The sequence below is a fragment of the Lingula anatina genome, chromosome 1 (genome assembly GCF_051362555.1).
Source record: "Lingula anatina isolate TDL-2025a chromosome 1, LinAna3.0, whole genome shotgun sequence".
NCBI lineage: Eukaryota > Metazoa > Brachiopoda > Lingulata > Lingulida > Lingulidae > Lingula > Lingula anatina.
Window position 1 is genome coordinate 17505742 of NC_141767.1, and position 24782 is coordinate 17530523.

The 24782-nt window shown below is 33.7% G+C and overlaps 2 protein-coding genes across 16 annotated transcripts in view; one reads left to right on the forward strand and one right to left on the reverse strand.

The window, feature by feature from the left end:
- Nucleotides 1–1273: 1273 nt before the first annotated feature.
- LOC106178204 (T-complex protein 1 subunit beta) lies at nt 1274–9543 on the reverse strand. The gene is made up of 16 exons (XM_086999983.1): nt 9370–9543; nt 8220–8288; nt 7822–7887; nt 7475–7586; nt 7242–7318; nt 6825–6937; nt 6306–6432; nt 5373–5448; nt 4992–5092; nt 4632–4759; nt 4296–4399; nt 3863–3970; nt 3475–3615; nt 3193–3296; nt 2820–2919; nt 1274–1919 (listed from the first exon to the last, which is right to left on the reverse strand). Exons 1-16 carry the CDS (start codon nt 9370–9372, stop codon nt 1750–1752), a joined length of 1599 nt encoding a protein of 532 aa, XP_086856109.1. The 5' UTR covers nt 9373–9543; the 3' UTR covers nt 1274–1749.
- A 348-nt stretch (nt 9544–9891) lies between these two features.
- Nucleotides 9892–24782, forward strand: part of LOC106178188 (synaptotagmin-7) — a 71085-nt gene continuing 56194 nt past the window's right edge. For 3 of the 15 annotated variants that reach the window (XM_087002035.1, XM_087002033.1, XM_087002047.1), the window contains exons 1-3: nt 9892–10007; nt 16797–16917; nt 24227–24304. The gene's annotated coding sequence lies outside the window, so the exon portion shown is untranslated. Of the gene's footprint in view, nt 10008–15345; nt 15411–16796; nt 16918–24226; nt 24305–24782 lie in introns of those variants that run through there. The other 12 variants (XM_087002040.1, XM_087002032.1, XM_087002048.1 and 9 more) reach the window with 8 other exon arrangements.

Genomic DNA, 24782 nt, shown 5'->3' on the forward strand with positions numbered 1-24782 from the left:
CACATGGATAGATACAGTTAGTGAAAAAGCTTACAAAATCAACAAGCAGCAAAGCTGTTAAATGTACAGACATAAAGCAAATAATGATGCACAAAATCGGTTTGTTGTCAATTTTGATGCAATTTTACATGAAAATTAAAAACAAAATCAACACAACAGTTAATTCGGACATAAGGATTATTTAAGTGGCAGTAAATAAGAAAATATGTAGGTAAAGTCATATTCAAAATCTTCATATGACTTTTGGTCAGGCTTCTATACTAACTTTTCCAATATTTCCTACGGATTGGGAGAAATCTTATTATTCTAATATTGCTTGAAACCATTTAATTTTAAAAATATGCTAAAAAAAGGGAAAAAAAGAGCATAACTTTTGGAAAAAATGGTCCTATCACACTCTTTTTTGAACTGGACCAGTTAAATGGTTTTTTACTTATAATATCATCTCTGAAAGTGCACTTTGAGCCAAGGACAGACACAAGTGATGGCTGTATGTACAGACGCTGTCTCTGTACATAAAAAAAGTCTACTTTTTGAATTATCTAAATATGGTTGTTATTCCAGTACTCACCATTTCATACAGACTTCATGCTCCACTCAACTGAGGTTCGATTATGCATGAAATGCTGAATAAGCTGCATGCAATGCGTGGTATTGGAAAGTGAATTAAATTATTTTGAGGGCAGACAACTTTGGCTAAATCTATACTTTTTATTTTTAGTTGTTATCCAAATTTTAGCACGTAATGAACAATATGCACCTCTTACTATGTCAGCAACCCTGCAATATCTGTTAAACTTTTGTTTAGTTGGTAAGTTTGCAGTTATTTCATAAAATATACAAGTTTTTGACAACAAAGAATGATGGCCCCGATGCCTAAGATCTTTATTGAATAGCTCATTTACTGGTTTAACTTCAAAACATTTCCCATTTCTTTCTAAGTCAAATTCTATAAGATTTACGATTTGGATTCATGTAATACATTAGTTGCTGGTTAATTGGTAGGTTTGCATTCATTTCACAAACTGTTCAACTTTTTGATAATAAAGAATGATTGCCCTGGTGCCTTTTAGATTTATATTAAATAGCTCGATTTCCAGAGTTTTTCCCAGTTAAAATTCTAAAAGATTTACAATTTGAATCCATATAATTCATTAACAAAGTTGAAGCCAAGTTAAACTAAGTAGTGGGAGACTATACTTTGGTCACCAAAACGAGGCACAAAATTACATATTTCACATATTCAAGCTCTTATTAAAAATAAAACCAAAACTAACTTTTTCACATTTGTTTATTTTTTATAAATACACACAAAGCAGTTGTCACTCCAAGATGATATATAATGCAACATTCAACAGCAATAAAATATTTATACTAAACAGCATAGTCCATTTTACCTCATGATCAATGGTCTATTTTTTCTTTGGTCCACCTACAAAACAAACTTCCAGAACATCTTCAAGACATGCTTATATAGTGTATAGTCTTGCTGATATGACTCTAGGCACATTCATATTACCTGAAGATTGAAGTACACATGCAACTAAGATGACTTTATCATGATAGTGCAAGCACAGGAAAACAAGTGAAATATAGCAGTTATTTGACAAGTTGGTTCAGTCAAATTTCCCAAATGTGCCTTGAAAAGACTTGCGTTGTGGATCCAAAAATTCACACTGCACATCAAATTTCTCTCTTCTAGATAAGTCTAAAGCATGACAGACTGACTGACAGACAGACAGGTGACACCTAGTGACCATGGTCCGGAGCTCGCTGACGCGGTGCAGCTTTTATGATGTCGTCCACTCTAAGGATCATCTCTGCTGCCTCAGCTGCACTAATGAGGACTTGGCGCTTCACTTGGTAGGACTCTGTGATTCCCAGCACTGTCACATCAGCTATTTCTCCCCTGTTCATATCTGAAACAGGAGGTGGTGGGGCATAACCATCATGGGGTATAACCAATCAACATCGACTGCTCTTGAAACATATGTGGGAAATATTTAATAATGGGTAAAATGTTTATTGAAGGCAATTTTTTTCCCATTTTATTTCACTTCTGAAGCACAGGGCATATTCTACTACATAGGCCAATCCATCTACATTGTATAAAATACTCAAATTTCAATCAACCAGCAAGCAAATGTTTGCTCCAGATTTATAGCCTTAGGCATATATTTCAATTTGCATTTTGGATTTCAGGTAACCGTTTTTATAAGAGAATATTAAAAGGAATCTTTTAATGTTTGCAAGGTAAAAGCTTCCAGAATTTAATCTTGTTTCTGGCAGAAATAGCATGATAATTTCACTTTTTCTCTCATGTCATAAAAGCTAAGATCATCTTAAGGTTAAATATTATTTCATGTCCATTAACAGAAAATATGGTACATGGCAAGCTATGTACAAAATACAGGCAGACATACATTCAAAGCATTTACAATACAAAACAAGCTAGGACTGGTGAAAGCAGGGTAATGATTTTTTAGTGCTTCCATTTAATCTGTACAAGGATGATAAAAACTAGATGATCAGAGCGGCAATACCGCCACCACATATTGAGCCACCAGCGAGATAAAACTCAGTTTAATAATAGCTATGGATGTTTCCATTTTAGTTGTGGAGAAATAGGGCTGGTAAATATGTGAAGTGTTCTTCACAGAAAAAGTAGATGGAGCTGTACAAGACAGCTTGGGACTAAAACCATGAGTACCGTCAGTGCTCACGCTGGTGGGCCTAATAATATGGTAATTTCTATATGTTTCTGGGATATATACATATACATATATAAAACTAATAATAAAGACAACACTGCAACTCACCCAGCCCTGTGGTGTTACGTCCTTCCTTGTGAGCTGCTCTCAACTCTGTAACGAGCTGACTGCTATCATAGCCTGCATTGTCAGCAATAATTGTGGGAAGCTTCAAGATAAAAAAAGTGGTAAGTTCTCAAATTGTACTTTCATTCAACACTTGCAATTTTCTTGATACAGTTTGGTCAACAGAGACTGTATCCGGATGTGAAAATGATTTAATATAAATTATTTTATCCATAAGTAACTTTCTTTGAACATAGTAAAAAGTTTAGTGCTCCTTTTCTGTAAATCATTTTTTCTTTTTTATTAAAAGTTACATTTAGGCCATTATCAATTACCTCTCCGAGAATGTCTAATCAGAAACTCTACAATGTCTTACCATTCTAAGAGCTCTAGCAAATCCTTCCATTGCCAGGGCTTCTTTACCAGGTGTTTTCATGGCAAGTTCTGAGACAGCATTTGCCATAAGCATCTCAGAGCAACCTGCAAAGTTGTTTTATACATGTAAATCAAATTTCAAATCAATATATTTTCACACTGTCAAACTGCAGCAGTTGAAAAAAAAAGAGGAGAACAGGCTCTATTATCAAACTCTCATCCTATAATTACTTGGAAGTCTATAAAGAAATAAATTACTTTTATAAGTGAAACAGTTGCTCACCACCACCATAAACTGTCCTGGTTTCTTTCACAGTCTGCGCCAGAACACAGAGGGCATCATGCAAGGAACGCTCTGCTTCGTCCAGAATTTGCTGAGTAGCTCCACGCAACACTATGGTGCAGGCCTCTCCCAGAGCAACACCTTAATATAAACAAATATAAACTAGTAATCTGAAGAGTGGATGTCTCCATATGCAGAAGTCTGTCCATTAGACAGTGACAACAAAATACATGTCACCTCAGGTTTACCATTTTTTGGTATTTACAGTTGTGTCATTTTACTGGTGTTACTTTGACTGATAAGCAATTTAAATTCAGCACTTAAATTTAAAATGCGACTGGTGGTAAATTAAGAGAAAAATGGTAATGATATTTATTCTTTAGCTTACCTGAGAACTTGATGAGTTTATCCTCTCCAATGATGACTTCCTCGATGAGATCACAATGACCAAGCTTGACCAGCTCTGGGTTGTCAAAAGTGGACACTATCTCTCCACCTGTGGTGAATGAAATATTCTGTGTGTAACATGTCACAGCATCAAAGGTTTGACTACCCAACTTAAATATCTTAAATTGCTCAAAACACTGCATTTAAATGTGTCTTTAATGCTAATTTCATGGGTGCTAATTCAAAAATTTTATTACAACTAACAGCTACTTTGGTAACCAAGATCCAACAACCACGATTTTCTAGTACAATGCCATTTAAATTGAATGAACATGAACATGGTTTATCTAGGTAAAAAATGGTTGATATCTACTTGTAATGTTTCTTTATTTTGACGGGAAAAAATCCCTTTATGCTGAGCGTACATAATTTACCTGTGACCAAGGCCAGTCTCTCTACTCCTTCAAAGTCAGCATGTTCAATGGCCATCACACCAGCATCAGCAAACAACTGCTCTGGATAATTGTAAATTAACTGCCTACAAGACAACAAATACAGTTTAAGCAATAGTTGTGAAATTGAGAAAAGGTGACATGTCTATAATAGGAATTAGAAAACTTCAGAAATTCAAGATGCTTTTTTCCTTTTCTTTGAATTAATACATAAGATTGTGTACCCCCTTTTCCAAATACAGAGAGTGCATCTTTTGGTGGAGACATTAAACTGCCATTACACAGATAAGTATGGCAATGTAAACCAGACTGACCTACCTGTTAATGAAAACATTACAACCATGTTTAATTATCTTTCCGACTTTATCTTTCATCTTTTCCTTTTCAGCCAATTCTAATTCTGCAATTTTGGAAATGGCATCCACTCTCACTCTGGAGCCAAACACCTGGAAAATGCAATGAGACTTTTTAAAGTAGTTCAAATAAAAAGCTATATTTTTCTCAACATGCAAATAATCTTTAGTAAAAACACTTTTTCCATCTTATTTTATTACAATCGCCAATTAGGAATTACTACACAAAAGATCTCAATAACTCTAACCATTACCTAAAAAAGTACTAATCAGAGTGTCACTTAATTAATAATTAATTAAGTCTAAAAGTGAAATAATATCTTACTTTTATTTTATCAGCATCCATTGACGTGTTGGCTATTAAGATCTTAGCATTTTCTACTCTCTTTGGTTGATTAACTCCAATCTTCTTCTCCAACAGAAAACCTGCAGATTAACACATCACAGAAAAATGTTCAAAGACAGGCCAACAATGCCACAACTATCAAAAACAAATTACCTATATATCCACAAATTTTCAGCACATAAAAGGCTCCTTTAACATAAATAAGCCTCAAAGACTGGTTCACATTCAAAATGTCTTATACACTTTTAAGAATAAGTTAATGTTAAAACATCTGCTGCAAAACTAGTTTTGTTCAGGTTCATCCACTTAACTATAACACCAATGTAATAGTAAAAACAACACAACTCTTCAGTGACTCACCTTCATCTAAGGTAGAGTCCAGTAGACTTCCACCAAGAATCTTGATCACTTGTATTGCCTGCAGGTCACCATGACCCTAGAAAAGAGGAGAAAAACACTTCATCACAAAACAAGAAAGCTACCACGTTCTTTATAGTATCAAGGAAAGAATAAAGATATATTATCAAACATCCAACCCTGAAAAAAAAATTTCAAGTTAGTAACAACATGCCCAACATGTTTAGAATTCTTATTATACCTCTTTTAAGTCATAATAACTCTTCGTTTTGGCCAAAAATTGGATTTTCCTGGAGTAAACGGCAATTTTCCAGTACTTACCAATGGTCAACGACCCCATTCCTGCATTCAAAGTTAGTCCAGGTTTTTTTTCCTAAATGTTTGGTTTTTTGAGATTTTAACTGACGGAGCCCTCTCTGACATTGCATAGTCACGCAATATCGAGCGATATTTTCTGGTGACCTACTTAAAACCACAGGAAAAGCAGACAACAACAACACTATATAACAATAATATAAGATTAATAAGATATATTCGTCTTATTGCTCAAAATGCATATCTACAATGTGTGCAATTCTGGGCTTTTTGTTATCCAACGCACTGTACAAAAACTCGCAACTTACGTCTACGGATTGCATCAACGCGTTGATTGCATGAACGCGAGAATCCGCGTGACACCCCAACGTCATTGGCAACGGATGCCTTGACGACCGTGAAGTAAGGCATCGAAAGCCCTATTGACAAGCACAGATTTTGCTTTTACTACAATAACAGCCGTTTTAGTGGTAAAATGCAATAGAATATATTTCCATGCGTTGTTTATAATGTATTTCTTGCGGAATTTTGAATCTCAAAGGAAGAGTTATTATAGCTTTAAGTCTAAATCTAGTTTTATTCCCTTCATGTGCTTAAAACAACTAAGCTTTTTCTTCTTACCTTAAGTCTTAACACTGCATCCACAGCTAAATTTGCAAAGTGATCTTTGTTCGCAGTCAAAATCTTAGAGCTTAGGGTAGTTCTGGCAATGTTCATCAAATCCTCTCTAAATTTATCAGGATTAGCCCTACAAAAACAAGATGTCCCTGATTTAGCTGATCCACAAATTAGGAAACAATACATTTTACATATTTTGTATACAGTATTTTCCTTTCAACTTGTCACTTTATTTGTAGACGTTACATGAAGATTCGAGTTTGAACAACTTTTATGTAATAACAAAGAAAAAATACATTTCAAAAGATCTGTTTCAGATAAATGATAATATGAGTTATAAGGTGAAGGGTTATGTGAAGTCTACTACATAGGAAAATCATGTTAGCAAAGAGTAAACCTTGAAAATTCCCTCTGGACAAAAATAAATCCGGCAAATGAAATGATAAATACAGACATCAATATTTCTCAGCAATAACAAAGGTTTTGATGATAAATGCTCTGACTAAGAGTAGTGCCACATACCCATTATCTTTAGCAGACTCTTCTAAAGCTCTCCTGGCCTCAGTGACAGCTTTCCTCCAGCCTGACACTATGGTCTGTGGATGGAGGCGTTGTGCAATTAGGTGTTCAGCTTCCTGGAACCAAAGTTAATTACATTCATAACGAGAAAGAGGAAGAAGTCCATCTGTATTTTATATTAAAAAATAAGGTTTCCTAAAAAGTATCAGACAGAAAAACAAAAGCCTGTAATTTCGAGTCATTATCATGATGTAAAGAAATTTAATTATTTTTTCGCCCTAACTCATATCTTTGAAAATTTCTGACTTCAGTTAGATACATATGCAGTAATCCTGCATCATTTCTACTTCTTACTGCTTTTTTCATTATCAATGAATTTGCAAGTCACTTATGAAGGTTAGCATTATTACTGAAAAGTACCTTTAGTAATTCACAAGCTAATACTGTAACAGAGGTGGTCCCATCTCCTACTTCATCATCCTGTACTTTGGAAATATCTAACAGAAAACAATAAAAACAATCAGAAGTGTCAAACAGATGAAATAATGCACTTTCTTCATCAAACCTCTGAGAAAAAAGTGAAAACTTTGTGGCACATTGATATTTGCAAGTTTTCTTTTGAAAATGCTTTATAACAAACAAGTTTGACTCACCAACTAAGATCTTCGCTGCAGGGTTGTCCACACCTATAGCCTTGAGAATTGTAGCTCCATCATTTGTGACCTGAATTGTGTTATTTTTGTTCCCAGACTGCAAGATTTTGTCCTGAAAAGAGAATAAATTGAAGGCAGACAATGAAAAATTGGTAATACAATACCCCCAGGTTACTCATACTTCTTAAACAATATAATGTAAGATTATTGTATTTTTGAGTATCAGAGACATACTAGTGAAAATGTCAAGTGTACTGAACACTGAATGTAACCAGAAGCAATGAGCCTTACCAACAGTAATTTATGGCTAACATTTTGCCACTTCTTGTATTACTTTTTCTACTAACCATTCCTTTTGGCCCTAATGTAGTCTTGACTAAGTCTCCAATGGCAATGGCACCAACAAAAGAGGACTGAAAATAACAGGCAATACAAGCTAATTAATCTGGATCACAGGGATAATCTAATTTTGGCAATATGTTATAAAGCATAATAATAAGTCCTGCAAATTTGATCTGCAGTGTTAATCCAAAATTTCAAAATCAAAGCTCAGTTAATTTCAAGAGTTTTTATGATACAAAGTAATGATAAATGTCAAATTCCCAAATAGGAAGAACAAGAAGTTCCAATTTGAAGGCCGTTACCCAGAGGTGTGGAGCGTGGAGGGAAGTGGACAAGTTGGTTGTTATACTATATCATTTGGTACTTATCAGTTGGTTGTTATGTTGTATCATTTGGTACTTACCATACGAGCAGTCTCGGACTTCTCTTCCTCTGCCCCTGGCTTGTAAATACCAATAGGCTGCATGGACACCTGAAATGAACACATTGCCAAGCCTAAACTTTATATTAAACTTAAAACAATTTGAAAGGAAAATCTGAATGGGCAGGAATGACAAAAAGAGTTTTAAAAATTGTGGATTTTTAAAAAATCATCAACCTTATGAATTGTATATGCATACTGTATACGAATATGTGACATATCAAAGTTGAAATAGTTTCTTACACTTGAGCTTCAAAATATAAAGGGCATTCAGTCATTAAACGATCAAATAATACAATGACTTTCTTGTTAAAAAATGCAGGTGGGGTTTCATCTTTACCTATCAGTTCTTTACCCATCCGTACACAGACCAAATCACTCAACAGTCCAGAAGATCAAGTCATATATTTGATATTTCTATTACATTCTCATTTAAGACGAAAACAAATGGCACATTTCCATATGTCTCACAAGTCACGTTTGGTTGATAATGCTATTTGTAGGTTTAACATTAAGTTCATCTTGGTTTGTTTCAAACAGTATTTCAACAAAGTTATGGGTTTATCTCACAACCTTAAAGTTACCAGATTTGACAAAACGGCATCAGAAAAATGTATAAATTGTAGTTGCCTACTTTTGATCATCCTAAGTTACATAATGGCATATGAAGTCAAATATTTGCCTATAAAGCCTTGATATTTTTATGAGCGTGTTTAACGTCTGACACTGCTAAAGGATGCACTTATTACTAAAATCCGAAAAGTATATTCCGACTGTTCGGAATGGTAAGTTAGGGTGCTTTCCCAGAGATTTAGATCGATCTAAAGATTAAGATTTAGATCGACCTAACTCCCTGGGGGTTCACGCTAAATTGCAGTCAGCCGAGCGGGCACCATAGTTAATTACCCCCTTTCAGCTTTTAGTAGGCGGGACAGATGCTTAAGCCGGCCAAGCTGACAGTAATCTAGTGAGACTCCCCACAGGGATAGATCGATCTAAAAATCTATGGAAATGGGATGATAGAATATAATCATTTTGCACGTGCTTTCAATGACTTTACAAAAATAAAAGTAGCATTTTATATCTGGCACTTTGTACCAATTTAAAGAATGAAACATATCCTTGTGCTTACCATTATTAATTCTTTTGTGGCGATTCCTCAAATGTGATGGTTAAAACTGTGAAAATATATCACTTAATTTTACAACATGAAATCAGCATGGATGCCTTCAGACTCTGAGGCTAATATGTCCATAGGGGGCGAAAGTGTCCGCAGCTTGTATTGAAGTGGAAATCATGATAATTAACTTCTTTTGCTAGGTAATATTTCAAAACAAAACTAAAATAACAAATATATCGTAATTTTAAATTATGCTTTTATCTATCTGGTATAAATAACATGTCGAATAATACATAACGTTAACATTGTGCAGAATTGCAAGTGGGTTTCTCTTGCATTGATTTACACTTTCGTCCAGTTTAAGAGAACCGTAAGTTAAAATTAAATAGCAAGGCGATTGATTAAAGTGACAAAAGGATATATAACAAAATTTTAACTTTTTTTGAAAAACTGTATGTTATAAAACTAATAGTTGTAAAGTATTATTCAACAAGGATCGCGAAGTCACAAAATATAGATGTAAAATTTATATATTAATCAACGTTAGGCTTTCGGTTCTCAAAGCAGACAGCAAGTCTGATTGAGCCCGCATGAGTATGAACACTGAAGACTGGTGTTCAGGAGCGTTGGCATCTATGAGGAAAGGTGGGGTAGGTGCTATTTGCGATAAGAAAATGACAACGTCCATTAGAAGTGAATAAGTACATTTTTGTGACTGGGATACTTTTTATTATTAATATTATAATTATAATTATTATTTTTTATAATTATTGCCAGATAAGGCCTTGAACAAGGGTCGGGACTGGCCTGTGCAAACGCCCGGTGCAACGCATTGTTTTGTACTACAATTACACTCACTAGTGTTGTTACTATGTCTAGTCTTTCTTATTTCTACTAGTTCAGATAATCTAACTTTAGGGTTGCCATTAATGTATAGATATTGAGTGTTGTGTGTAAGAATGATAATGGTGCAAATAAGCGGCTAAGCCGAAGTGGAATTGTAAACAACATGAATTATATCATCTCACATGGCTCTCGAAAAGCAATGCTTCTTGCTGACTGTAGAACTCTCCAGAGTTTGCTAAGATATATTAAACTGCCCACGCTCAAAACAAAGTATTTGCATAAAATACCTATGTAAATCAATTACTTAAATCACTACGGTTTTAAAATCAATAAAACACTTGTGGATATTGTAAGCCACCCAAATAATGTAGTCTTGTTGTAACTTTGCTCACTATTTAATTTCATTTTCATTTTTTTCATAATTATTCAAGATAGACCAGAATTTGTACCAGTCTTTGAAATGGCTTTTTTTTTTTGCAATCGGTAGTAAGAAAGCTAATCTTGATTTCATGAAAGCGTTTTTGTGTTTGAGTTGATGGATCTTCACAAATCGATGACTCTATCAGAAGCATAGATCCTTGACTTTAAGCATTATGAACAAAGTGAAAGGTGTAGAAAAAGGTTAGTCCCACCTTTATTGGACCATACTCATTTGCACTTTAGCATAGCAGCAATATATGTAATATAATAGAATCGAGAAAAAACTGCTACGCCTAGGGTACAACTTTACAAACCATATTCAGTCAAAAGGAGAAAACAGTAGATTTTGTCTTTTATGTCTATATTTCTTTCATAAGCAAGGGTTAAGGAAAGGGGCTTTCTTTGACAAATTTAAGACTTGGTATATTGCTAGTATTATTACCAAATATCAAGCACTGCAACATGAATGTTTGAAAAAGATCGACAAATTTTAAGAACCTAGATTGACAAATTTTAAGAACAATTTGAGGTTATTATGTACAGACACAGATGTGTCTGTACATATAGCCGTCACCTGCGTCTGTCGTCGCCGTTGCCGTTGCCGTTGCCGTTGCCGTTGCCGTTGGCGTGCACTTTTACCGTAAACACGATAAGTGGAAAACCGTTTTACGTTTTGACTTGAAACTTACAGAACTGATGAATATTCATAATATTCAGGTCAAGTTCGAAAATCAGCATGATCAGGCCATTTTTAGGGAAGTTATGCTGTTTTTTCACTTTTTTCAGCATATATGCAATACCGTAAACACGATAAGTGGAAAACCGTTTTACCTTTTGGTTTGAAACTTACAGAACTGATGAATTTGTATAATACGCAGGTCAAGTTTGAAAATCAGCATGATCGGGTCATTTTTAGGGAAGTTTTGCTTTTTTTTCACTTTTTTCAGCATTTATGCAACACCGTAAACACGATAAGTGGAAAACCGTTTTACCTTTTGGTTTGAAACTTACAGAACTGATGAATTTGTATAATACGCAGGTCAAGTTCGAAAATCAGCATGATTGGGTCATTTTTAGGGAAGTTTTGCTTTTTTTTCACTTTTTTCAGCATATATGCAACACCGTAAACACGATAAGTGGAAAACCGTTTTACCTTTTGGTTTGAAACTTACAGAACTGATGAATATTTATAATACGCAGGTCAAGTTTGAAAATCAGCATGATTGGGTCATTTTTAGGGAAGTTATGCTTTTTTTTCACATTTTCTCTGATTCAATTCTTAGGCATGCTAATAGTCTCATTATTGAACTAATAAGATATGTAAAAGTGTTTTTTTGATATTTCCTGCATTTTTACAACATTGTTAGTTGATTATGTAAAAATGATGGTAAACTTGTTATCTTGTATTGTGTAATGAAGTGTCAAAAATGGAAATAAACACATATCATTGCAGTTTGTCAGATTCAATCATCCACTATGTTCAGAATCTCAGAATGGAGGAAATTGGACATTTAATACTGTTCTATTGATATTTTTCCCATCTCATCAATTTTCTTAGTTGGTCATATAAAAATGGCAGTAAACTGTTAATTTTGTTTTATGTTAAAAAAGTGTTAAAAATGGAAATAAACCCATTTCAGAAAGTGCTGTCTTGTTTACATTTTGGCATTTTCAAGATGTGACTTTGAAGTTCCATGGGCCTGAAGACCTTTGCTAGTCACATTTTCTGAATATCCATGATACTAATATTTTATTATTAAAAATTGATGGTCATTATGCTGTTAAACATTATGTAATATTGCATCAAAATTTGAAGAAACCCCTATTTTGGGCACTGCTCCCATGATGACCATTTAAGGAAAATCATGTCACTTACTGTTCTCAAACTTACAGGAAAGAAACATGGGACTAAAATACAGCTTCAGTAGCCAATGCAGTCTGTTTGGTAATTTTTTCTGGCAGTTAAACAGTTTTTTGTGAAAATTTAATTTTTCACATATTGGCATTTTCAAGGTGTGACTTTGAAGTTCTATGATCCTGAAGACCTTTGCTTGTAACATTTTCTGAATGTCCATGTTACTAATATTCTATTATTAAAAATTGATGGTCATTATGCTGTTAAACATTATGTAATTTTACATTAAAATTTGAAGAAACCCCTATTTTGGGCACTGCTCCCATGATGAGCACTTAAGGAAAATCATGTCACTTACTGTTCTCAAACTTACAGGAAAGAAACATGGGACTAAAATACAGCTTCAGTAGGAAATTTAGTCTGTTTGGTAAATTTTTCTGGCAGTTAAACAGTTTTTTGTGAAAATTTCATTTTTCACATATTGGCATTTTCAAGGTGTGACTTAGAACCTCCACGGGCTTGAAGACCCATGCTAGTCACATTTTGTGAAAATCCATGATACGTATATATTATTATTAAAAATTGATGGTCATTATGCTGTTAAGCATTATGTAATGTTGCATCAAAATAGAAGAAAACACAATTTTTGGTGCTGCTGCCATGATGACCATTATGGGAAAACCGTGTTACTTATGACTGTCAAACTTTCAAAAAAGAAACACAGGACTAAAATGCAGCCTGAGTTGGAAAAGCAGTCTAATTGGCTTCTTTTTCTGGAAGTTATACATTTTAGTGAAAAATTCATTATTATCGTGTTGGCATATTCATTGTGGGACTTGGAGCTCCCATGGACATGAAGCAGAATAGTAATCAAATTTCTAAATGCCCATGCTATTTATAGTCAATAATCAAAAATTGGTGATAATTATTATATAATTTATTATGTAATGTTACATCAAAATTGACAAAAATCTTTTTGCACTGCTACTGCAAACATTATGAAAAGAAAACTGTGTTACTTATTATTATTTTTAACTTACAAGTATGATTTTTAGGATTGGCATGCAGTTCAAATTAGAAAGCCAGCTCAATTGGGTTATCTTTTATCATTGAATTCATGCAATTTTGTGTGAAATTTTCATTTTTCTCATTCTGGCACTTTCAAAGTATAAACTTGAACTCTGATGGGCCTGAAGCCTTATGCTTTTACTTTCATTGGTGTTACCTGTTGTGCATAATTAAAATTTGATGTTGACTGTGCAGTTAAACATAATGTATTATTGCATCAGAATTGGTAGTCTCCTATTTTGTGCATTATTGTTATGTGCTTTTCTTAAGATGTGACTTATGGGCCTGAAAGATCTTTGAGAGGGTCAGTCTGTAAATTTCCCTTGGGTATCACTTGGGTATCACTCAGAGTTATAAAGTCATTAATAGGCCATTAAATGAGATTACATAAAGCACACTTGTTGATATTTCCCTGTAAACTCCCAAAGGTTAAGCTCTCTGCTAGATTAATAATAAGTAAGCAGTGATAATTATGCAGGTAAATTTTGTTTAATATTGCAAATAATATTGCAAATAAGTTTTATATATATATATATATATATATATATATATATATATATATATATATATATATATATATATATATATAAGATTAAAAGTTTGAATGGCAGCATCATTGGAATTATATTTACCTCTGCCAAGGAGGTTATGTTTTCACCCCTGTTTGTGTGTCATCCACATAACACAAAAAAGTTATGGACCGATTTTGCAGAAATTTTCAGGAACTGTCGGAAGTGGGCCAAAGAGGACAATGATTAATTTTTGGTGGTGGTCCGGATCAATAATCAATCAATTATCAATAATAATCAACAATTGCTGCCTTGGCAGAGGTCTGCACTCTCAATGTGCTTTTCTAGTTTTGTTGTTTTCTTTTATAATTTTTTCTCAAACACTTGCATTTGTGACTTTTAACTCTCATCTGCCTGGGGCTCTGCACATTTTCTGTATTTCTACATAAGCAGTTGTATTGTTTTTTATGTCTTTAAACATTATGTAATATTATTTTATGCACTGTCATCATTTTTCAAATATTGAGACTTTCATAATGTGAATTTGAACTCTCATGGTCCTGAAACTGTAATCTTATTGAAGGGGTGGATTGAGACCATCTTCTGGGTCTTCCAGAAGACATTCAGGTTATTAAGTTTATATTGACTGGTATCTATTTTTTTCTGTTGGAAGACCATCAAAATGGAGGATGGATCAACATAGATACTTTGTAATACTGTCAGAAAATATCTCTGGGTCTGCTCCTGTTATTGACCATGTTACCTGTTGTGCAAGATTAAAATTCAGTGTTGACTGACAGTGCTATTATAAGCATTATTTATTATTGCATCAAAATTGACAAAATGACCTTTTTTGCATCTTTATTTTCTGTTTTTTGTCTGTACATTTGTCAGCTTTGCTGCCTTGTATTTTTATTTTATGTCAACAATCTGCTTACTTTGTTAGAATTGCATGCTTGGATTTCAGGCCTTTTTCAAATATTCATGTTGCAGTGCTTGATATTTGGTAGATAATAGACCACAAACAATCATTTTTAGGAATACAACAGACTGAGACTCCATACACCCTGAACATTTATCTAATGGACATTAATTTGCAATTAATACTAAAGAATGCTTAAAGGCCTTGCATAATTATTTTACTTTTTGATAATGACAACAGTTGAATCAAGAACATCATTTAAAAATGGTGAACAAGGAGGTTTGGGGTTGCATTTGTAATTAATTGTAAGGTAATAGTTAAAAAGTGTAAAATAATATTTTTTCTTTCAGATATTAATATCCATCAACAAATAAAGCCAGCAGAACATAATAAAAAACTCCCAAAAGTTCTTTGTTGAATTTCCCTGCATAATGTAAGTTTTTTTTAAATAATGTATATGATGCCAAAAAGCAGAGGACAGTTTGCACCCAATGATAATAACAACCTCCATTTAAACATTTAATTTAAATCAACAGCAGCTGAGGGAAATATAGTTGAATTTAATGGAAATTGTTACTGGAGGCAAATGCAGTGGTCCTTATTTACCTTAAAAACAAATGAGGTTTGTGATGTAGTTGTGTAACATTAGACTGTTTTACTGGTCTGATTGATAGTACTGTTAGAACATTTATTTACAATATATGTGTGTGTGTAAACAGATCATATCAACTTAGTATGAAGCTGAAATTAGTAAAGTGACCAACCAGTCTGAAGTTTAGTTCATATCACAGTAATCAACTATTAAGGGAACACACAAAGCAGTAGACATATCGGCTTCTCCACCTGAACAGGTTCATTAGAAGTTACCTCAACAATTAACTCATATACTAGGCTATTACACTATAATCACACTTACAGGATATAGCACTAGCACTTAGACTGGACATTAATATATATTATTTTTATGGGTAAAAGAGGTAATGAATTGAAATTAAAGTAAATGAGTAGGTAGAAGGCCATTGGCATAAGTATTTTTTATTCTTTTTCTTTGAATTTCTATATTTAATTTCTATACATGTGACATCTTTATATCTAATTAGATTATGAGCAACCTACATTGCTTTTATGCTAATAAAAAGAGGACAGTTTAGATGCAATTACAGTTACAATTTCCATTTAATTAAGATGGAAATTCTTACTGAAAATGGAGGCAAATGCAATAGTCTCTATTTACGTAAAATACAATGAAGTGTATGATGGAGTTGCACCATACTCGACTGTTTCACTGGTCTGATTAAAACATTGCAGTTACAAGTAAGAAAAATACAGGATTTATACATGTATTGGTATTATTATTTTCATTGTTTTAGCATTTTTTTAATAGTGAGCTTACCAATTCCATTTTTATAATTAGCAATTAAAACTTAATTTGCACATAGCATGGTAAAAGAACAATTGACTTTTGTTTACCTAATTCACAGACTGACCCAAAAAAGTTTCTCTGACTACATTTGCTCTTCCCAATGTCCTCACTGCTGATATTGTTTTCTAAAAGATATCATGCTAAATTAGTTGTATCAGGCAATTGTATGTACTGCATGCAATAGTTTATTCTAGTATGAATGTTGCATTATTTATTTACTTCAGTGGCCAGATTGTTTGACTCATACAGATAGCAAGTAGGTTTACTGTAGAGTCCTTGATCATAAACTAGGAAATTGTAGGTATTCAGTCTTTTTACTTGCTGCAATATATATGAATATATTTACTTTATTTTGGTTAATATTTTGGTAATTAAGGTTTGATAATTTTTCAACAGATCTGAAGTGGTGGAACCAGCAAGAGATGCAAATGCAACAATAGTGCTACGCTTGGTTTATGTAAATCTACGCAACTTAAAAAGAGCCTGCTTAAACCAGAAAACAAAAGAAAAAAGAGCAGTAAGTATCCTTGCCATCTCAAAATCAATATGTGTGAACACACTGACTCATGTTTGTGCTATGTTTTAAAACACTGAAGTACATGACAGTAGTCTTTGATTAAAAGATTATTTGCATCTTGATGGTTCAGTAAGTAGTTATTTTGTAATAAATACCTAAGGTATTTTGTCATTTGCAACTATTTTGTGTGTTTAGAAAGGTATCTAAATAATATGAACTTTAAGGTTTTAATATATAGACACTGTGTGTCTATATATTCTGATCACTGTCTGTCTGTTTCATTGCCATCAGACACATCAGTTGCTAACTTCTTCCATATCTTTTGTTTTCCTTTAAAATTACTAAGTGGCTTTGTTGGTAAAAATGTAGGCTTCTTTTGAAGATCAGCATGAGCAGGGTTTTTTTACAATTAAAGTTATTGAAAATATTACATTTTTTTAGGAAATGTTCACCTTTAAGTCTTAAAATGCCAAACTATTTTTGTTATACTTCAAATTTGCTGAGTGGCTTTGTTTGATAAAACGGTAGGTTCATTTAGTAAATTAGCACGAATGAATTATTCTTAACAAAACTTCTTGATTTTTTTTGTCTTTTTTTTCTGTGTATTTTGAGATATACTAGAACACCAGACCATTTCCATTTTATGGAAGAGACATTGTTAGTGTAGACATATGCAGTTAAGTACTTTATGTCAAATCATTCATCAGTTTAAGCAGAAAACTTGGAGAAGATTTGCTGTACAACATTTTTCCAAACATTTTGATAATAATATTGTGGTATTTTGAAGTTTTTGTGTATCCCACAACAGATATAAATATTTGTTGTAGATGAAATTCACCTGTTCTAAAGTGGGCACTCTTGATATTTTTTTAATTTTTTACCACTGCCTGGACTTGCCTGGACATCATTTATTTCAATGTTTATTCTCTATACTTGTTCCATCTTTGATGTCTTATAAAATCATGAGCAACCCACATTGTTATTTATGCCAATAAATAGAGCAAAGTGTGCATCCATTCACAGTAACAACTTTCAGTAAACTTCATTTAATTAACTTAAAGATGGTAATTGTTACTGTTATTGGAGGAAAATGTAATAGTCCTCTTTTACCTTAAATACAAATGAAGTTAATGATGTAATTGTGCAACTGTTACATACCTTCTACCAGGGCCACAGATTGATTTTTCACTAGAAATTTACAGATACAAACATCTCTGGTTGAATTCACGATTATTCTCTGTGCTTTGGTCCTGTAATGAAATCTCAAATATGATTACATAGCTGGTAATTATTTACATAACTACTCCACTTAACAAGTACCCCTGATAGTAATCAAGACTTTTGTCACAACAAAATAGCTTTTTACTTCAGGGTATTCCTTCAAACCATGTGACTAGTCTCAGCAAACAGACAAGACAAGAAAGGTTGCGTAACGTGTGTTAATCACATTGGCAGAAACCCCAGCTCCCACTGAGCTCCTGCAGGGAGGGTACGATGCCATCAGCATGCGTGCAGATTTAATTGCTTCATGTGCCCAAAAGTTTCAGGGTCCCCTCAGCAAAAATGTCCACATAATAATAACTGCGGCCCTGTTAGAGGGTAACTGTTTTACTGGTCTGAGAAAAATGTTGCAGTTTGGAGAAATATGTGATTTATATATTTGTTGTTTTTCATTTATTATTTTTTATTAGTTATGTATATTGGCATGGTGAACATACAATTCATAATCAGCAATAAATAAACAAAAAGAAATGACCTTAGTGTGTGTATATATGTACACACACACACACACACACACAAACACACACACTCATACACACAGTCTGAAACAATCTGAGAAACCTTCATTGACAGATATATCATTTCTTTTACTTAGAACTACAAAAGAGATGATTTGTCACTTAATTTGCATGCGGCAGGGTGAAAGAACAATTGACTTTGGTTGACATGCAATTTGATCAAAAATGTTCATCAGACTACATTTGCTCTTTCCAATATCCTCACTGCTGTTCTTTTTTCAGAAGATACAGTGTCAAATTAGTTGTATCAGGCAATTTTATGGACTGCATGCAATATTTATTTTAGTGTGAATATTGCATTATTTATTTAATTTGACCAGTTTGTTTGACTCATACAAATCTGTAAGACAATATATGCATAAACTAGATTTACAGAGACCCTAATCATAAACTAGCACCCTGAGCTTCAGAGCTAACTTGACACTAACCTTTTCACTGTAGCCTATCTCCATCGTGTCAAGTAACCTCTGACCAGATTCGATTGCCTCCGCCGCCCGCCAATCAAATTTAAAAGCCCGCACTCAATGACTCATTAAACGATCTAGCCAATGAACGCGAACGAGTCAAAGCGCGCTTTGTTCAAATCCGGACCAATCAAAGATAAGGCTGAATATCAGGGTCTTGCCGTAACCTGTGGGCAGCACGCAAATAACATCGTCTCTCAGAGTCTCAGTAGATAATGATGCAGGGCATCATACTGCTCTGGTTTCAATTCCGATATACTCCATGCTTTTGTGTACGGTTATGCACTCAGAACCACTCGGAACTACTCGGATGTCTCCGCACTCGACAATAACTATGTTGTTAGTATGGAGCTTGCGGAATCAGCCGAGGATTGCCGATTGACGATCAACCAATCAGCGTTTTCACCAAACTTTGGTGAAAAATTTTGAAACATGGATTCGATTGGCTTATATAAAATAGGTCAAACTATTTTCGTCAGAGGTTACTTGACACGATAGAGATAGGCTACAGTGAAAAGGTTAGTGTCAAGTTAGCTCTGAAGCTCAGGGTGTAAACTAGATGAAGCCATATGTATTCCATCTTTTTATTTGCTGGAGTATATGCAAAGGTATATTAAGATTATTTTGGTAAATGTTTGTCCTTTCTGGAGTTTAATCATTTTTCAACAGACCTGGGGAAGTGGAAGTGATACATGTACAACACATAGTGTAGATCAGCATAACTTATAAAGTTGATTATGATACTTTTAAGGAAGTGTAAAGTATGAGCAGGCAAAATATTAAAAGGAAAAAAGATAACAAGTTACTTTAACATTTTACAACAGTAAGGTATTGAAACCTTTTAAAATGCCCCTCTTCATTAGTAGCATATACTAGTATCAGTGTAATTATTCTCAATTATCTGCTGTGCAAGCTGCCCTCAGGAAATTATTTTTTTACTTCACCAATAACTTCATGCCAATCTCCTCAGCAGAAGCCATAATATCTACTGAGAGTAGGTGTTGAAGCAGAAGTAATGACAGGCCTTTTGTAAAGAGGAGATGGAGAAAGAATGGAGATATGTTTGCTAATAGGTGTCCCTATATGAAGTCTAGATTTCCATGCCAATGCATTGCTTGTATTCAATTTTTTTTATTATATATCTTTATAAGAAAAAGAAGTGTTAGAATATATAATTTATTAGATTTGAGTGGAAATGAATAAAAAACACACACACATATATAATTCCAGTAGTAGATATTACTAATGATTATTGGCAGATGTTAGTAATAATTATTTTAGTTATTCTTTTTTATTCAGCCTTTGAAAAGCACTTAACATATGAGGAAAAAAAGAATTTAAACAAAGTTATCTATTATTATGAATAGTTACCTCTGGGGAAAGGATACAGGTTAAGTTCAAAAATATGCTTGAAGTTATCTGCTGTTTGTGTTTTTTTTGCATGTATTTCATGTTTTGAGCAAGAATTTAAAACTCGCACTGCTTTAGACTGAGTTAATTGTTTTCACATTACTCCTATAACAGCCTGAATTATTTTTTAAGTTCATTTATTTATTATTAATATTATTACTATGTGCATGTTGAAACTGAAATTGGTTATTGCCTGTATAGTTTTGGTGGAGAGAATGGGCTATGCATTTGCAAGCTTCAGCTTGCTTGTTTATAATGTTTAATTTTCTTATTTATTGTATTCACAGCACATAAACTTAATATCGAAAATCTAGATTTGCTTGTCTTCTGAACTATTGTACTTATTTTGATTTTAGAAAGACTATTTTGGTCTTCTTTATTTTGAATCTTGGGATTTGTTATATCTAAAGCCTACAAAGTTTAAAAAAAAAGAAAAGAAAAGAAAAAAAGAAAACTTCAGGTGTTGTTTAGTTTAGGCTTATTTATTTAATTTAAAAACTCTAGAGATTTTAATTTATGGATATTATATACATTATATGTAGAAGAATGAGCCTGGGAATTGTTCAGAAACAGTGGCAAGAAGCACATGATGTTCAGATTATGTGAGGTGTACCTCGGAATACCTTTGATTGCGGTTCATGTTTTTTACCTTATAAACAGTGGTTCCTTGGAGCTTTGTGTTCTGCCACAATCTTTAAGTAAAAGTGACAGAAAATTGTGAGTTGCACACAGAGAATTATTGATTTTCCTAGTTTGTGTTTTTATGCATGTCTTCATTACGTTAGCAATGTTTTACATTGCATACAAGTGATTATAGCATTAGTAGGAGTATAGAACTATCAAATCATGTAAACATTTTGGGGAAATTGAAATAGGCATGGATCAAATAATTAATAGAAATGTCTGATTTTTAAAGGTTGGATGTCAGTTCCCTGTCAACATGTTCTTTGTCATTTTCTGGGTCAGTTTAATGAGTGAACTTCATTGCAGGCAATTCACCACAAAAATGATGTTGAACATATAAAACATATAAAATATAAATAAATAAATACAAAGTTTCCAAAGAAATCAAAGTAATGAATTTCTGTAATCTACTGCATATTAACATGAGACTATGGCACCCTTGACAATATGCAACACAATATCTATTGTGGTGTACACAATAAGTATTTTTAAGATCACACCATGAAATACCCCTCCAAATCATAATTCATTGTTCACGATCAAACCTGTGGCTTGAGTCACAGACAACAATTTCATTTATAATGCCTGTCCATGGTCATAGGGCTTGGGTTAGAGACTAAAATAGGTAAGCATTCCTTAATATTCTTTGTGAAATGCATCTTTGTTGGTTTAGATTCTTACCAGCTTTGGCAGGTTTTAGTTCTGGACAGTTTTTTTATGTGTGTGAAACTGGACCCAAATGAATCATTCAATGCTTTTTACCTCTGCCAAGGAGGTTATGTTTTCACCCCTGTTTGTCTGTTTGTTTGTTTGTCATCAACATAACTCAAAAAGTTATGGACTGATTTTGATAAAATTCTCAGGAACTGCCAGAAGTGGGCCAAGGAAAAGATCATTAGTTTTTGGTGGTGATCCATATCAATAATCAATCAATAATCAGTAGTAATAAAAAATCGCTGCCTTGTTTAAAAATGATTTAAAACAACACATGGGTGGGCTTTAAAGCATTTATTGCTTTACTAACTATGACTAACTACGTTACAGGCCAATTAAGCAATGATTAGAAGCACAAGGTACATCAAATATAATGAATGCAATTAAACATTTAACTTTGCAGAAAATAAAACCCCTCACCATTTTGTTTCAAAGGCAGTGGAAAGTGGTGACTTCTTATTTGCACTAGATAGTTCATTTTGTTCAGTATTTGGCCCTATTGGGGCCATTCAGAATAGATGATCCAAGTACTAACTGATTCGCCAACTAAATATGGCTGACCACACTTCAAAAGCGATGCTGCTGATTCCTGATGGTCTCCCCACCTCCACATGCGCCATTTAACGGATTAAATCTCAGCTCTGAGGTTTTATCGCTAGGCCCCTGCAGCGACGGCGCATGTGGAGGCGGGGAAACCATCTTGGAATTAGCGGTATTGCTTTTGAACTAGGGTTGGCCATATGTAGTCAGCGGTTCAATTAGTATTCGGATCATCTATTCTGAATGGCCCCACTCAGAATAGGGGACTAACTAGTCCGAAGGTCAAATATGGCCGATCCACTTGAATACTTTCCCACAGAATATCTATTCAGTGTCTGTTAGCGGATTAGACAGCAAGCTTTGTAGTAGGTCGCCATATTTGACCCTCGGACTAGTTAGTCCCCTATTCTGAATGGGGGATTTGGCAATATTTACAGCATGTTTCATTTCAGTGGTGGGGGTTGCTTATATATTTATATGTTTGTTCTTACCTATTTGTTTACTGTGTACTTCATGACATGTTACATATGACTTATTGCAAGGTATTCAAGACATGTGTAGATAAAGATCTCAGTCAGAGAATACTAGTACATATTTGTCAGGGTATTGTCAGTGAATGGAATATATAATCTTTGTGAGAAGAAAATAGCTGTCATATTGCTTGTACATGCAGTGTGTTCTTTGCAAGGTTAGACGTGTTGCATTGTCCATGTCTCTGTCTTGGAATAATCCCCTACAGCATGATTTTGTAATAGTCAAATAATAGTAGCAAACTAAAATTTTAGGGAGGACTGATAAAAGTTAAGAATTTTGATTAAAAGGTTTAATCATTGAAAAAGTTGTGGTAAAACCAGCTGAGATGATTGGCAAAATACATGCAATTTTGATACACATTGCATTAGAGTGTGCATTGTAAAGAGATCTAATGGAAACAAAAGAGTTCAGAGAAAAATGATCTCCTGATAGGGAGTCTGAAATCTAATAGGATTGTGATGTATCTACTCTTTTTTCACTGAAGTCAATGTACTTTTAGAGAGCATTCCCAGAGATTTAGATCGATCCATCTGGATCGACCTAACTCCCTGGGGGTTCACGCTAAATTGCAGTCAGACGAGCGCACACGACAGTTAATTACCCCCTTATAGCTTTTAGTAGGCAAGACAGACACTCAAGCCGGCTAAGCTGACCGTAATCTAGTGAGACTCCCCACAGGGATAGATCTATCTAAAATCTGTGGGAATGGGGTATTAGAGAAGTTTTTATGTATTGGAAAGCTTAAATGTGATGATACAGTGCATTATTAATAAACAAAATGGGAATCTGAACAACTACTGAACTAGCAGTTACTCAACCAAATTACATTAGCAAAGAATTTTTAATTAAAAAGTATTTTGTATTGAAACTCTCCCAGGACAAAATTTGGCTCGTTCCAGAATTTCTGATGACAAAAAAATTGTCAGCATGTGTTCAGGAAGGATAGAAATAAAGACTAAAGAACTATAGGGATGTTCTCTCACATACATTTACTATGTTGGGAAGAGCATTTTGATTGATTTGTATTAAGATGTATCAAGGAAACCAAAATCTTTTTGTTGTCTACCTTTGAAGTTGCTTTGATTATGAAATCTTAATGTTTTCTTAGCGATGTCTTGTGGATTTTGGTTTTGTGATTTGCAAGCAATATCTTTCCATTTTTAGGACAACATCATGTTTTGAAGCTTAGGCAACCTGCCTTGTCTGCAGCAATTTGTAATCAAAAGTGGTGAAAAGCTAGAGGTAAGATTATTAATATTTGTTCATTAAAGCCATAGCAATTTTGTCACAAGCAGTCTAGTTCTGTGTCAACACAAAAGCTGAAAATACATTAAACTGCCACAGATAAAACAGATGAGTCACTTAACATTCTCACAGGGCTCCCATTAATTGAAATATTATCTCAAAATGTGGGAAGTGCCTTTGTGGTAATAGTTTTAATATAAGTAAAACCAATTGGCTTGTAACAATTACCATCATATGGCCTCCTTTAGTGTTGGAGAGGGTAGCGTTTGGAAATTAATATATTTTTGTAACTATGAAGAAGGTCCTATCGTATTAAGACACAATTTTTGTGTAACTATATTTACCTAAATCTTCTCAGTCATCCACGATAGATCCAGGATAACCAGAAGGGTTGGGGTTCTTTTTTATCCCTAGCTCCCTCTGCAAAATTTCCTATTAAAACCATCAGTGGTTACTGAGGTGATTTGGTTTAACA

Coding starts and splice junctions, on each gene's coding strand:
- LOC106178204 (XM_086999983.1), bottom strand. Junction 7,888..8,219: donor AGTCCGAGACTGCTCGTATG/GTAAGTACCAAA, acceptor TGTTATTTTCAG/TCCTCTTTTGTTGGTGCCAT. Junction 3,297..3,474: donor CAGGACAGTTTATGGTGGTG/GTGAGCAACTGT, acceptor ACAACTTTGCAG/GTTGCTCTGAGATGCTTATG.